General features: G+C 37.9%; 1 protein-coding gene across 1 annotated transcript; it reads right to left on the reverse strand.

Annotated features, from left to right (window-relative positions):
• Positions 1 to 1,054: 1,054 nt before the first annotated feature.
• LOC122665464 (cytochrome P450 71B19-like) lies at positions 1,055 to 11,899 on the reverse strand. The gene is made up of 5 exons (XM_043861614.1): positions 11,781 to 11,899; positions 4,779 to 4,989; positions 2,399 to 2,511; positions 2,102 to 2,270; positions 1,055 to 1,675 (listed from the first exon to the last, which is right to left on the reverse strand). The coding sequence occupies exons 1-5, from the start codon at positions 11,897 to 11,899 to the stop codon at positions 1,055 to 1,057; spliced, it is 1,233 nt and encodes a 410-aa protein (XP_043717549.1).
• Positions 11,900 to 14,146: the final 2,247 nt, after the last annotated feature.

The raw sequence follows: 14,146 nt of genomic DNA on the forward strand, positions 1-14,146 counted from the left end.
AAGAGGGGGGACGGTTGCAAGGTGAAGTACCTTATTGTCCAGTATCCTTTCGGGCTGTTCCGGGTATGTCATATCGAATGTGAGCTCTGGTGGTTCTTGTGATAGGATGTGGCCTGGATCATGGATATACTTTCGCAACATGGAGACATGGAACACATTGTATACACCTGCCAAGGAAGGAGGAAGAGCTAATCGGTAAGCCACTGGCCCGATCTTTGCAAGAATCTCATACGGGCTAATAAACGTTAGACTCAGTTTCCCTTTCTTACTAAATCGCTTCAACCCCTTAATAGGAGATACCTTGAGAAACACCCCAACAGTGAATTCTAAGGCACCGTTTGATAACGTTACGCATGTTTTTGTGCCGTTTCTACCCAAAAACATTAGTTGGTGTTCTTTTTTGTAGAATAATATTTCTGGGTTGCAAAATGGTGTTTGATAAACCTATTACAGGAATGTATCCAGAACACTTTTGTAATGTAAAGGTGTTTGATAAAACCTGTTTCTGCAACAGTTTTGTAATGTTTACTATAAATTATAGAAATGCTATTAATACTATAATCCATGTAAAATTAACTGATGTTAGGACATTAAAATTATTAAAAACCCAAATAAAGTGATTGAAAATAAAAGACATATAAGCAGTCTAGATATTTCACAGGATACCCACTGCTTGTGAACCCTTGATCTTGTCCACAAAGTAGATATGGATAACCGTTAATGTGACTTGTATAATTGCAGAACATAAAACCATGAACAAAGCTTTGATGTAATCATCATTTGTTTGTTTTAAGCAAAAAGAAAAAAAAATTTCATAATGATAAATTAATAGTTCAAGATTCCATTTGAGGAAGGGGTGAAGGGGATAATAAAAACAATATTATGGCATGAAGGTGTTAACACAATTTCAGAGAAGAAAAGGAAATGGGGAAAAATGAAAAAGGAAGCCCAAACCGCTAAATGGAAGCTTCATCTTCCAAAATCAACCTCCAGAAAAGGAGAGCAAAAACACAATGTTTACATTGTGGAAGAAGAAGAAGACCCTTAGTACAACTCAGGCCTTCTGCCAGTAATAGGGTATAGGCACTAACATAAGAGGTATCTTCTTGTTGAGAGTAAAATGGAACAACTCATCAATGTTGATGTCTGCAATTGTTGTTCCCTTAGGCAGTTTCCAATCAAAGCTATAAAGAAGATTTGCAAGACTAAGCTCCACATTTGCAATTCCCATATTCATCCCTGGGCAAATCCTCCTACCTGACCCGAATGGCAAGAACTTAAAGCTATGCCCTTTCACATCAAGTGGGTTCTCCATGAACGTCTCTGGATCAAACTCCTCTGGTTTCTTCCAGTACCTTGGATCCCTATTCACTGCAAAAATGTTAACAAGAAGCCTCATCTTGTTGGGAATGTGATACCCTTCTAGCTTGCATTCAACCATTGTTTCTCTATCAATTAAAATTGGGACTGGTGGATGCAATCTCCATGACTCCTTCACTGCTGCCCTGAAGTAAGGAAGATTTTCTATGTCACTCTCTTCCACTTTCCCTTTATTTCCCATGCAACACCTGATCTCATCTTCAACCTTGTTCAACACTTTAAGATGCCTAGCATGCTCTGTCATGGTCCATGTCATGGTGATAGCACTTGTATCTAATGCTCCCAAGAATACATCCTGAAACATTCACAAATTAAAGCTCAAGTTAAATATTTAATCAACTGGGTTTTGACAAATTTGTAAGTAAACACATAATCTTTGGCTATGACACTGAAATGGAGAACATATCCCTGTTAAATAATGGGAAAAGGGAAGATAGGGAGGAAAGGAAAAGTAGTATTTTTTTCACTAATTTATTTGGGATAAACAATCATGAAAATTGGCAGATTAAGTACTTTACACTAATTATAACGGGAAGAAAATGAGATAGGAAAAAGTTGATCTACCAAAAAAATGGCAATAAAAGCTTATTGATATAGATAAAGAAAATAAAATTTTGAACTTTTTTAAGTTTTCTCCCTTTTCTCATCCAATTGAACTGTCTAAAAGAAGAGCATAAGAAACAGGGCAACTGAAAGCAAAGAACAGGGGTTAAAAGCATACCTTGAGAACTCCCTTAATATGTTCTTTGGTGATGCAAATGCGAATGAATCTCTTTCTCTCCAATTGAAGCACGACATCGATGAGGTCTTTACGTTCTGGTTTGGGTCTATTGGGGTCGAGATGATCTTCAATTGCAATATCAAAGAAAGAATCCAAATTGCTGAAAACCCTATTTATCATTTCAGTGTGTCTAGTAAGTCTATCAATGATCCATCCAAAATAAGAGAAGAAATCCGAAGTGGCAAAATTGCTCATAGTAGACATAGAGTCATGAACTGATTGTGTTGTAAGACTTACCAAAAGCAATCTTGCAAATCATGGAGTCTGGATTTAAAAACCTTTTCAGAGAGAACAACTGGAGTTGAAGCAGCTTCAGCAAGCGAATTCATGAGATTGGCAATCTCTTCTTCCTGTGTATATAAGTAAGATTAAACTGCTTTAGGGCTTAGATGTTCTAGATTGCAGATCTTTTGGACCTCTCTCCACCATGTGAATTCACCTAAAGGGGGGGTGAATAGGTGAAGATAGCGGAATATGCTAAAAAAAATGCGAAATTAAAAATTATCTGAGTAATGCAAACAAGCAACAATAAACAACACCAGAAATTTATAGTGGTTCGACCAAAAGTTTGCCTACGTCCACCCCTCTCACCTTAAAGAAAATTTCACTATGTCAAATCTTGAGTAAGACCAAGAAGACTCGTACATTTCTTGAGAAACGAGCAAGAGGACTTAACAACTACTAATCTTCAGTTAATGAGCAAGAGGACTCAATCTACTCTTGATTCCGAGCAAGAGAACTCAACCTACTTATATAAAACAAAAGTGGTACTAAGGGGTTTAGAATTACCTCAAACCTTAGTAAAGATGCGCTACCTTTCAAACTATGAAGCTTTAATGCAAATATGAATGAAGGGAGCTAAGTGAGATTGAATGCCTTGGATTGGTGCTTGAATTCTCACTTGAGAATGACTTGTTCTTGGAGGCTCTTGATTGTAATTAGTAGTGGTGTTTAGAGCCTTAAACAAGTGGGTATTTATAGGCTAGATGGCTTAAATTAATTAGGAATCTAGATTAACATCGGATTCCTAAACCCATAAATAATCCAGTATGCTAGATACCAATCCGGTATGCTGGATCACCTAATTTCCTTATAAAACAGAGGAATAACGGTTAAAAAATTAAACAGTAGTATATGGATCCGATATGCTGGATATCTATCCGGTATGCCGGATCAGGGTAAAATGCAGCCAAACAGGATTCGGTATGCTAGATCATTATCTAGCGTACGCTGGAGAGCTACTATGGCCATTCCCCTGAGACTCCCATTGATCCGGTATGCCGGATTGGGCAATTTCAGAGGAAATAAGCCAATTCCATTAAGGGTTAGTTTAGGGGGGGTTCCAAACTCCAATGGTCATGTCTAAGGGGTCAAAAAATCTCCTAACAACATTCTAAATGGATGTATGTGTGCGTGTGTGCATTACATCAATTTGTGACTTGAGATTACAAAAACAAGATTACAAAGTCTTCGCAAAGTCTTCAATCTTCAATAGGCTTTTTGGTCTTCAAGTGTTGATTTTTGACTTCCATGTCTTTGGAATCATTTTGAGCAATTATTCTTATATACGCTCTTATGTTTGTACTTGTGTATGCTCCCCCTCACTTGGTGCTACGCTCTCATCTAAGCACTTTAAACAAATGTTAGTCCAAGAGAGGCTTTATTTGTTATCATCAAAACATGTATGAGGGTGTATTTCCCTAACAATCTCCCCCTTTTTGATGATGACAAATATTCCAAGTGAATAAATAAGACATAAAACAATTTCAAATTCAAATATATTTCAATTCCAAACATAAACATGCATAAACATGCATACACATTTGCATACCCATTAAACTTCAAAAGATACATGCATACATATTTTCAATCTCAAATCAAAAATAATATTTCAAATTCAAATATTCTCCCCCTTTGTCATTGTCAAAAAGAGGGGTAAAACACATCATGCATTCGGGTCAAAGGGTGGAATAGGGCTTGAGGCACTGGAAAATGGTGGTCTAACTCCTTGAGGGGTGATCCCTTAAGGAGTAGCTCCTGGTGTGTCAAGAGATAGAAAGCCAAGAGTGAGCGAGAGTTGATGCACGACATTAAGGATTTTGTCTTGGCGAACATTTAGAGAGTCAAATCCTGTCTTCACATCGCTGCGAAGAGAAGTAACATCATCTTGAATTCTTTGTTGACCGAATTCAAGTTCCATGATCCGAGTATTTGCTTCGTCCATGTAATCATCGATGCTAGAAACCCATTCAAGAAAAGAAGGAGGGATTTCTTCATGTGCTTGACGAGCCGGTGGAGCATCGTCAACCAAAATCTCATCAAGCACGAAACCCGACAGGTGATGGTGGATTCCTCCTCTCGAGTGAGATCAATACTAAAAGCTCGAAAGAGACGAGTGAGAAGCCGCCCATAGGATAAATTAGTATGCCTTTGGGGGTGAGCACATGATTCCATATACCTCATAATGAAGTATGAAAGACAAGTGGGTGTATTGGTATAGACATAGAAAGTGAGATATGCTTGAGGGGTGAGACACCTGTTTCGATCACCTCCCCGAGGGATATAATTGTGTTGAATAATATAGGAAATGACATGAGGGATGAAGTCTTCCAGTTACCACGGTTGCCGCCTGAGGATCATATTGCTTCAAGATGGAGGAGTAAGCTTCTTCATGATTTATGAAGTCTCTAAAGATAGTGCTTTTTGGAGTCCAAAAGATACATGGTCCATCGCAAGAGAGTCCAAGATGGCGAGCAAAATCAGCAATGGAAAGCTCTATGTGAACACTCTTCACATAAGAATGGAGTTTCAAGGAATCATCCGCCCCACTGAAATGGAGATTTACATAAAAGTATTTGACTAAATGAGGGTAGCAAGGTTCCGCCATGTTGAGAAGGGGTTCCCAACCAATATCTTTGAACCTTTCTTCAAGTCTAATACTATTGAAGGAAAAGATATCAACTTCATGGCCTTCCTCGATTTTTCGGGCGAGATAAAGGGGCCGACTAGCACTGCAATCAGGAGAGCGAAAGAGACAATCTTCTCTAGGAGTATAAGGTTGCCTTAAGGAGCTTTCGGTTCTTCCCCTTGTGGAAGGTTGTTGTCTTTCGGGCACAACATCCTTGCCTTTTCTACTCATATTTGAAAGAGAGAGAGAAAGAAATATGAATTGGAATTATGTATCAAATGAGAATTAGAGTGTAGAGTGAAGAATAAGTGAACAGTGATCAAGAAAATGACAAATGAGAGATTTATATAGGCTTGAATTCAAAAGTAACAGCTATACAATGGTCAGAAATCAATTAATCTGGTATACCGTTTGAAGATCCGGTATACCGTTTCAAGTAGTAATGGTAAAAAATAGCCCGAGTTATTAATCCAGTATACCATTTTGAGATCCGGTATACCGTTTTAACAAAAATAGTGAAAAAAATAGCTTTCTCAAAAATCAAATGGGTCACACAAGCCAAGGTCTCTTCTAAGAGAGCAGAATCTCTCTTCACTTAAAGGTTTTGTGAAGATGTCCGCAAGTTGCTTCTCAGTTTCAATATAATCAAGTCAGATTTCACCTCTTTGAGCTGTATCACGTAGAAAATGATGACGAATGTCAATATGTTTAGCTCTGGAGTGTAAAATCGGATTCTTGCTAAGATTGATTGCACTTGTGTTATCACATTGGATAGAGAAAGTGTCAAACCTAACTCCGTAGTCTTGGAGGGTTTGCCTCATCCATAGCACTTGTGCACAACATCGTCCTGCGGTGATGTATTCAGCTTCGGTGGTAGAAAGAGCAACATAATTTTGCTTCTTACTAAACCATGAAACAAGATCCAAGAAAGTGACAAGTACCACTTGTACTTTTTCGATCAACATGACAACCCACAAAGTCGGTGTCAGAGAAGCTAATAAGGTCAAAGTCATTGTCCATAGGGTACCATAGACCAATGCTTGGAGTTCCTTTTAAATACTTAAAGATCCTCTTTACAGTACTCAAATGGGATTGCATAGGTTTGGCTTGAAACCTAGCACAAGCACAGACACTAAACATTATGTCCGGTCTTCTAGCTGTTAGGTAAAGTAAACTACCTATCATACCTCTATATTTGATCGGGTCAACTGGAGTTCCATCTTCATCCTTGGACAAGGTTACAGATGTACTCATTGGAGTACTAGGTGACTTCTGTCCATTGATGTCAAACTTCTTTAATAATTCTTTAAGGTACTTAGTTTGACTGATGAAAATCCCATTAGGGGTCTATTTTATTTGGAGTCCTAAAAAGAAGTTCAATTCTCCCATAAGACTCATCTCAAATTCACTACTCACACTTTTACTAAAATGATGACAAAGAGATTCATTTGTAGATCCAAAAATGATATCATCTACATATATTTGAAGAAGAATTAAGTCTTTATTCTTATGTTTTACAAAGAGAGTTGTATCTATCTTACCCATTGTAAAACCATCATCAATGAGAAATTTACTTAACCTGTCGTACCATGCTCTTGGAGCTTATTTTAAGCCATGCAAGGCCTTCTAATTTGTAGACATGGTCAGGGAATTTTGAGTCTTTAATCCAGGTGGTTGAATGACGTGTACTTCTTTATTGATGAAGCCATTTAAGAATGCGCTCTTCACGTCCATTTGATGTAACCTGAAATTCTTATGACGAGCAAACGCAAGAAGCATTCTAATAGATTCAAGTCTAGCTATAGGTGCATAGGTCTCATCGAAGTCAATGCCTTCCTGTTGGTTATATCCTTGGGCAACTAGTCTAGCCTTGTTTCTAGTTATGTTACCATATTCATCAAGTTTATTTCTAAATACCCATCTAGTTCCAATAATCTTGGTGTTCGAGGGTCTTGGCAATAAGTCCCAAACTTGATTTCTTTCAAATTTATTGAGCTCTTCTTGCATAGTAATTATTCAATTACTATCCAAAAGTGTTTCTTTTATGTTCTTGGGTTCAATGGTAGAAATGAAAGCCACATTGGAACAAATATTTTGGATTTTACTCCTAGTTTGTATACCTTTATCAAGGTTTCCAATGACAAGGTTAAGAGGGTGGTCTTTAACAGTTCTAATCTCTTTAGGAAGTTGAGGTACTTGATCATTAGGGTCATCTAAAGTGACTTTCTCAACTCTTTTCCTAATTTCAAGTACTTCATCTTCATCATTTTCTTTTAGGTCTTTATACTTATCTTTTGCCATAGATTCATCAAATTTAATATTCATAGACTCTTCCACAATTAGTGTTCTTTTATTAAATACTCTATATGCTCTACTGTTTGTTGAGTAGCCTAGGAATATACCATCATCAGTCTTTTTTTTAAATTTTCCTAAGTTGTCCTTAGTATTAAGAATGAAACATGCACAACCAAATACTTTAAAATAGTCAACTTTAGGAGTCTTGTTATGAAATAATTCATAAGGAGTTTTTAACAATATAGGTCTTATCAAAACTCGGTTCAACACATAACATGCTGTATGAACAGCTTCGGCCCAAAGATACTTTGGCAAAGAATACTCATTTAGCATTGTCCTTGCAGTTTCTTGGATAGTTCTGTTCTTCCTTTCAACCACACCATTAGATTGTGGTGTTCTAGGAGCCAAAAAATTATGAGCTGTACCTTGTTTTTGACCAAATTCATCAATGTTATCAAATTCACCACCATAGTCACTTTTTATAGAGGTGATTAGGTAACCCTTCTGGTTTTGTATTCTCTTGCAAAGAGATACAAACTCCTCATATGCATCATTTTTATGCTTGAGAAAGAGGGTCCAAGTGAATCGGGAGTAATCATCTACAATTACAAAAGTGTACTTCTTACCTCATAGGCTTGTAGTTTGTATAGGTCCAAACAAATCAAGGTGAAGTAATTGTAGAGGTCTTGAGGTAGCAACAGAATTAATGGCCTTATGAGACACTTTTGTAAGTTTATTTCTTTGACATGCTCCACAAGTGTGTTGCTTATCAAAGTTCAACTTAGGTAGGTTTCTCACCAAGTTCTTAGAGGAAAGGGATCTAATAATCTTAGGATTGATATATCTCAATTTCCTATGCCATAAAGTGGCATCATCAAACTTAGAGATAAAACAAGCATTATGAGAGTTTACACTAAATATGCAGGTATAAACATTATTTTTCCTACAACCCTCAAGAATCATATTATCATTAGAATCTTTAATCTCACACTTGGAGGCATTAAAGTTAACCAAATAACCATTATTGCATAGTTGACTTACGCTAAGTAAGTTGTACTTAAGATTATCAACTAGACTAACGTTAAAGATCACTGTACCTCCAAATTTTATCGATCCATTTTTTATGATTCTTCCTTTGCTGTTGTCTCCAAAGGATATCCATCCTCCTTTTTGTTTCTTGAGTTCTGAAAACAGCTTTGGGTTGGATGTCATGTGCTTCGAGTAGCCACTATCAATATACCATCCCATGTTGCTCAAGTGCACCTACAAGACAAGAATGCTTAATAAAAGTTTGGTCCCCATTGAGTGCTGGGTCCGTTATTGTTAGTATCATACATTCCTCTTGGTCTCCATACCATTTGGTGACCATTACCCTTTTGGTTCCCATACCAACTTGTGTATGATTGGGGGTTTCAAGGTCTTTGGTTATGGGGTATTCTATAAGAACTTTGGTTATTGGGTGATCTTTACACCTTAGTTGGAGTTCTAGTTGGTTTTTGAACCTTTGGATGACTCCTCCTATTTTGACCATTATAAGGTCTTCTAGGATGGTGGAAAGATTAATTCATATGATGACATTTCCAAATAGTATGTCTCTTCTTGTTGCAATTATTGCACAGAACAGTTTGAGGGATATACGGAGTCTTCCCTTTGGGATTGAATTTGCTAAATTGAGGATTCAATTGAGTGTCCTTTCTTTTTACAATAGTTGCAAAATTCTTCTTTACTTTCTTACTTGCTATATTACTTAAACTTATCTTTTTGGTTTGATTTGAACCTTGGTTCACATCATAGCCTACCTCTTCCTTGTTGAAAGGTTCTTTGGAGGTATTTTCAAGTAAGATGTCAATGGCCTTTTTGCCATTTGTGAAGGACTCTAAGGCTTTACACAATTTCTCTTTTTCTTCTTCCAAGATATTAACTTAAGAAGTTAGAGTTGTGTTTTGGTCTCTGAGGGTGTTTATCTCTTTTAAGAGATTTTTCTTAGTAGTAGCTAATTCCATGCTACTTTGGTAAAGGTCTTCAAAAGCTTCTTCTAATTCTAAAAAATCCTTATCCTTATGTAACGGAGAAGTGGAACTTACCTCATTTTGGGTTTCTTATTCTTCAGTAGTCATTAATGCAAGATTTGTTTGTTCCTCTTCTTCTTGTGATTTTTCATTATCCTCTTCTTCATCACTTGAATCAAAGTTGTGTTCAGCTTTGTAGGCCTTCTTGTATTTCTTCATTTTAGGACAATCTCCTCTAAAATGTCCTGATTTCCTACATTCATAACACACTATACCTTTTAACGAAGAGTCAGTGTTATCTTTAGATATACTCTTACCTTTTCTATCCTTGAAAAATCTTTTCTTGTTGAATGAAGTTTTGCCTTTGTTCTTCAAGAATCTTGAAAACTTTTTGGATAGATAGGCAATCTCATCATCCGAGAGTTCTTCATCATCATCGCTGATTTCATAAGATTTGAATGCCACAACTTTCTTCTTTGGCTCCTTTGGTTCATCCTCATTGGTGTCTCGTTTGAGTTCCATCTCATGAGTTTGGAGTGATCCCAACAGCTCATCTAAACTTAGCTTATCGATAGTCCTTCGATTCTTTTATTGCTATAGTCTTGGGTCTCCATTCTTTTGAGAGAGATCTCAATATCTTTCGAACGTTCTCACCGTTGGAGTAAACCTTTCCTAAACCTTTCAACTTGTTCACAATGTTAGTAAAGCGAGTGAACATAGCATATATGTCTTCATCATTTTTCATTTTAAATAGCTCAAATTCATTTACTAACATATCATTTTTAAATTTCTTAACTTCTGAAGTATCGTCATAAGTAATAATAAGCTTATCAAACATCTCCTTAGCGGAGTCACATATGCATGTCCTATTATATTATTTTTCTCTTAAGGCACATTGAATATAACTTATAGCTACATAGTTGAGTTGAACCTTTGCTTTTTTAGTTGGAGTCCACTCTTCTTTGGATTTGTCTATAGTGTTTGGCCCATTTTCAATAACTTTCCTTGCGTCAATGTTATTGGCACAAACAAAATTCTTGAAGCGATTCTTCCAATAGGAGAATCCTTCACCTTCAAAGAAGGGAGGTCGAATAATGTTGTATCCTTCAACCTTACAATTGACAGAGGATCCCATGGTCTTAAAACTCTTAATTGGATTAAAAGTAATCACGGTCTTGAGCTCCTGCTCTGATTCCAAATGTGAATTCACCTAGAGGGGGGTGAATAGGTGAAGATAGCAGAATATGCTAAAAAAATGCGAAATTAAAAATTATCTAAGTAATGCAAACAAGCCATAATAAACAACACCAGAAATTTATAGTGGTTTGGCCAAAAGCTTGCCTACGTCCACTCCTCTCACCTTAGAGAGAATTTCATTATGTCAAATCTTGAGTAAGAGTAAGAGGACTCGTAAAACTCTTGAGAAACGAGCAAGAGGACTCAACAACTACTAATCTTGAGTTAATGAGCAAGAGGACTCAATCTACTCTTGATTTCGAGTAAGAGAACTCAACCTACTTATATAAAATAAAAGTGGTACTAAGGGGTTTAGAATTACCTCAAACCTTAGTAAAGATGTGCTACCTTTCAAACTATGAACCTTTAATCAAATATGAATGAAGGGAGCTAAGTGAGATTGAATGCCTTGGATTGGTGCTTGAATTCTCACTTGAGAGTGACTTGTTCTTAGAGGCTCTTGATTGTAATTAGCAGTGGTGTTTAGAGCCTTAAACAAGTGGATATTTATAGGCTAGATGGCTTAAATTAATTAGAAATCTAGATTAACATCGGATTCCAAAAGTCATATAGAATCCGGTATGCTGGATACCAATCCGGTATGTCGGATCACCTAATTTCCTTATAAAACAGAGGAATAATGGTTAAAAAATTAAACGTAGTATATGGATCCGGTATGCTGGATCATTATCCAATGTACGCCGGAGAGCTACTGTGGCCATTTCCCTGAGACTCCCATTGATCCGGTATGCCGGATTGGGCAATTTCAGAGGAAATAAGCCAATTCCATTAAGGGTTGATTTTGGGTGGGTTCCAAACTCAAATGGTCATGTGTCTAAGGGGTCGAAAAACCTCCTAAGGTCATTCTAAATGGATGTATGTGTGCGTGTGTGCATTACATCAATTTGTGACTTGAGATTACAAAAACAACATAACAAAGTCTTCAATCTTCAATAGGCTTTTTGGTCTTCAAGTATTGACTTTTGACTTCCATGTCTTTGGAATCATTTTGAGCAATTATTCTTGTATACGCTCTTATCTTTGTACTTGTGTATGCTCCCCCTTACTTGGTGCTACGCTCTCATCTAAGCACTTTAAACAAATGTTAGTCCAAGAGAGGCTTTATTTGTTATCATCAAAACATGTATGAGGGTGTATTTCCCTAACACACCATTCACCGTAGGGAGTGAAAGCAATGTCTCTGAAATCATAGGAAACTTTTCTGGGTCCTTTGAGACAAACCCTGTTGCACATTTGGGCATCTTGGTTCTTCAAATCCTCTTTCGCCATTTCTAGTGATGTGATGAACACTATTGGAGAAAAGCCCAAGCGTAAGAGCATTACTGGGTCGTATTTCTTAGCAAGCTCTTTTGTTGATCTGTAAGGTAAGGTACCCACTTGGTGGAGGTTGATGTTGAACCCTAGAGAAAGAGGACTTCTATGATTTCGCACCTGGTATGGTCTTCCATTGAAGAAGATCAGACCATACCATATCAGAGAGTGAGAGAGAGATAGCGAGAGAGACAGTGAAAGAGAGAGAGGGTACCTGGATCTCAGAGCGTCGATTGCTTCTGCAGTGAAGATGATGAGCGTCAATTGTAACTCAGGCCATGAAGACGATGATCTTCTATGCTTCTGCAGGTCTCCCTTCTCCTGTGTTTTCCCTTGAGCTCCTAAGGTTGAAGAGAATGAGCTTGTAATGTCTTTGAGCTCCTAGGGCTCTCTTTCTTTAAAACACGGGTAATAGTTTTGAACTTTGGAGCACAAAGTGGTAATAACAAGAAATTGTTGTTATTACAATAACATTTTTTTAGGCAAAAACTGTTATAAATTTTAATTTATGGTAACAGAAACACCTGAAACAAAATAGGTTTATTAAACACTTTTTCTGTGCCCTTTGTATCCTGGGAACATTATTGGCACAGAAACAACATGTTATCAAATGGTGCCTAAGTCCTTGCGCCTTTGGTCCGCATAACACTTATGTCTAGACATGGCAGCCTTGATTCGTTCCCTAATCAGATCAACCTTCTCACAAGTTGCCTGAATCAGTTCGGGTCCCAGAAGGTGACGCTCTCTAAATTTATCCTAGTACAATGGTGTCTTGCATTTCTTCCCATACTGGGCTTCGAACGATGCCATACCAATAGTAGCCTAATAGCTATTATTGTACGCGTACTCGATGAGAGCGAGGTGTTCATCCCAACTGCCCTGTATATCTATGGGACAGGCATGGAGCATGTCTTCTAATGTCTGTATAGTCCTCTCCAACTATCCGTCCATCTGAGGATGGAATGCAGTGCTGAAGCTCGACAAGGTCCCCATGGCCTTCTGGAAGCCACCCCAAAATTTTGAAGTAAACTTGGGATCTCTATCAGAAATGATGCTGACAGGTACCTCGTGTAGGCGAACAACATTATCGATGTATATGCGAGCTAACCTGGTCATCGAGTACATGTCCTTCATAGGAATGAAGTGGGCTATCTTTGTCAATCTATCTATGATCACCCATATGACATCAATACCCCTAGGCATACGGGGTAACCCGATGATGAAGTCTATAGTAACATGTTCCCATTTCCACTCAGGAATAGGTAGGGATTGCAGTAAACCATGTGGTCGCTGCCTATCAGCTTTTACTTGTTGGCAGGTAAGGCACTTTGCCACAAACTCGGCCACGTCTTTCTTCATTTTGCTCCACCAGTAGTGCCCTTTCAGATCTTGATACATCTTGGTGCTACCTGGATGGATTGAATAGGGAGAGTTATTGGCTTCTGCCAGAATGTCTTTTTGTAGCTGCCTCTCCTTAGGAACACACAGCCAATCTCTAAACAGGAGGATGCCATCCTCAGTCAATATAAAGTCTAGTTCCGGTTGTGTGTCATCTCGAATAGTTTCAACATTCTCTTAAAATCTTCGTCAAATGCCTGGGCTGCTCGGATCCTTCCCAGTAGTGTTGACTGTACTGATAATGCTGCTAAGGATAGGGTAACACCCTCTACCAGTAACTCCAGGTCCATCTTTCTTGCTTCTTCTATGAGTTCCTCACTGACAACCAGTGATGCCAGCAACAGGGTCTGAGATTTCTGGCTTAGTGCATCTGCTACAACATTCGCCTTACCCGGATGGTAGTGGATAGTGCAATCATAATCTTTCATCAGCTCTAACCATCGCCTCTGTCTCATGTTGAGCTCCTTCTGGGTGAAGAAGTACTTGAGGCTCTTATGGTCACTGTAGATCTTTCTCTTTTCTCCATAAAGATAGTGCCTCCAGATTTTCAAGATGAAAACTACAGCCGCAAGATCCAGGTCATGAGTTGGGTAATTCTTTTCATAATCTTTTAGTTGTCATGAAGCGTAGGCTACTACCTTCCCGTCTTGCATTAGTACACAGCCAAGGCCCATTTTTTATGCATCGCTGTAAACTACCATCCCTCAAGTACCATTAGGAATGGTTAGTACTGGAGCAAAAACCATCCTTTGCTTTAAATCCTGGAAGCTATTCTTACAATCACTAGACCACTCAAACTTCACTCCC

This window comes from Telopea speciosissima, chromosome 6 (genome assembly GCF_018873765.1).
Source record: "Telopea speciosissima isolate NSW1024214 ecotype Mountain lineage chromosome 6, Tspe_v1, whole genome shotgun sequence".
NCBI lineage: Eukaryota > Viridiplantae > Streptophyta > Magnoliopsida > Proteales > Proteaceae > Telopea > Telopea speciosissima.

What these genes read in the sequence shown, in the direction of transcription:
- LOC122665464 (XM_043861614.1), bottom strand. Translation starts at nt 11,899, where the DNA reads ATGGCGAAAGAGGATTTGAAGAACCAAGATGCCCAAATGTGCAACAGG. An exon ending in ATCCTCAGGCGGCAACCGTG is followed by an intron (nt 2,512 to 4,778) that starts GTAACTGGAAGA and finishes TTATATACACAG; the next exon opens with GAAGAAGAGATTGCCAATCT. An exon ending in GATTTGCAAGATTGCTTTTG is followed by an intron (nt 2,271 to 2,398) that starts GTAAGTCTTACA and finishes AATGATAAATAG; the next exon opens with GGTTTTCAGCAATTTGGATT.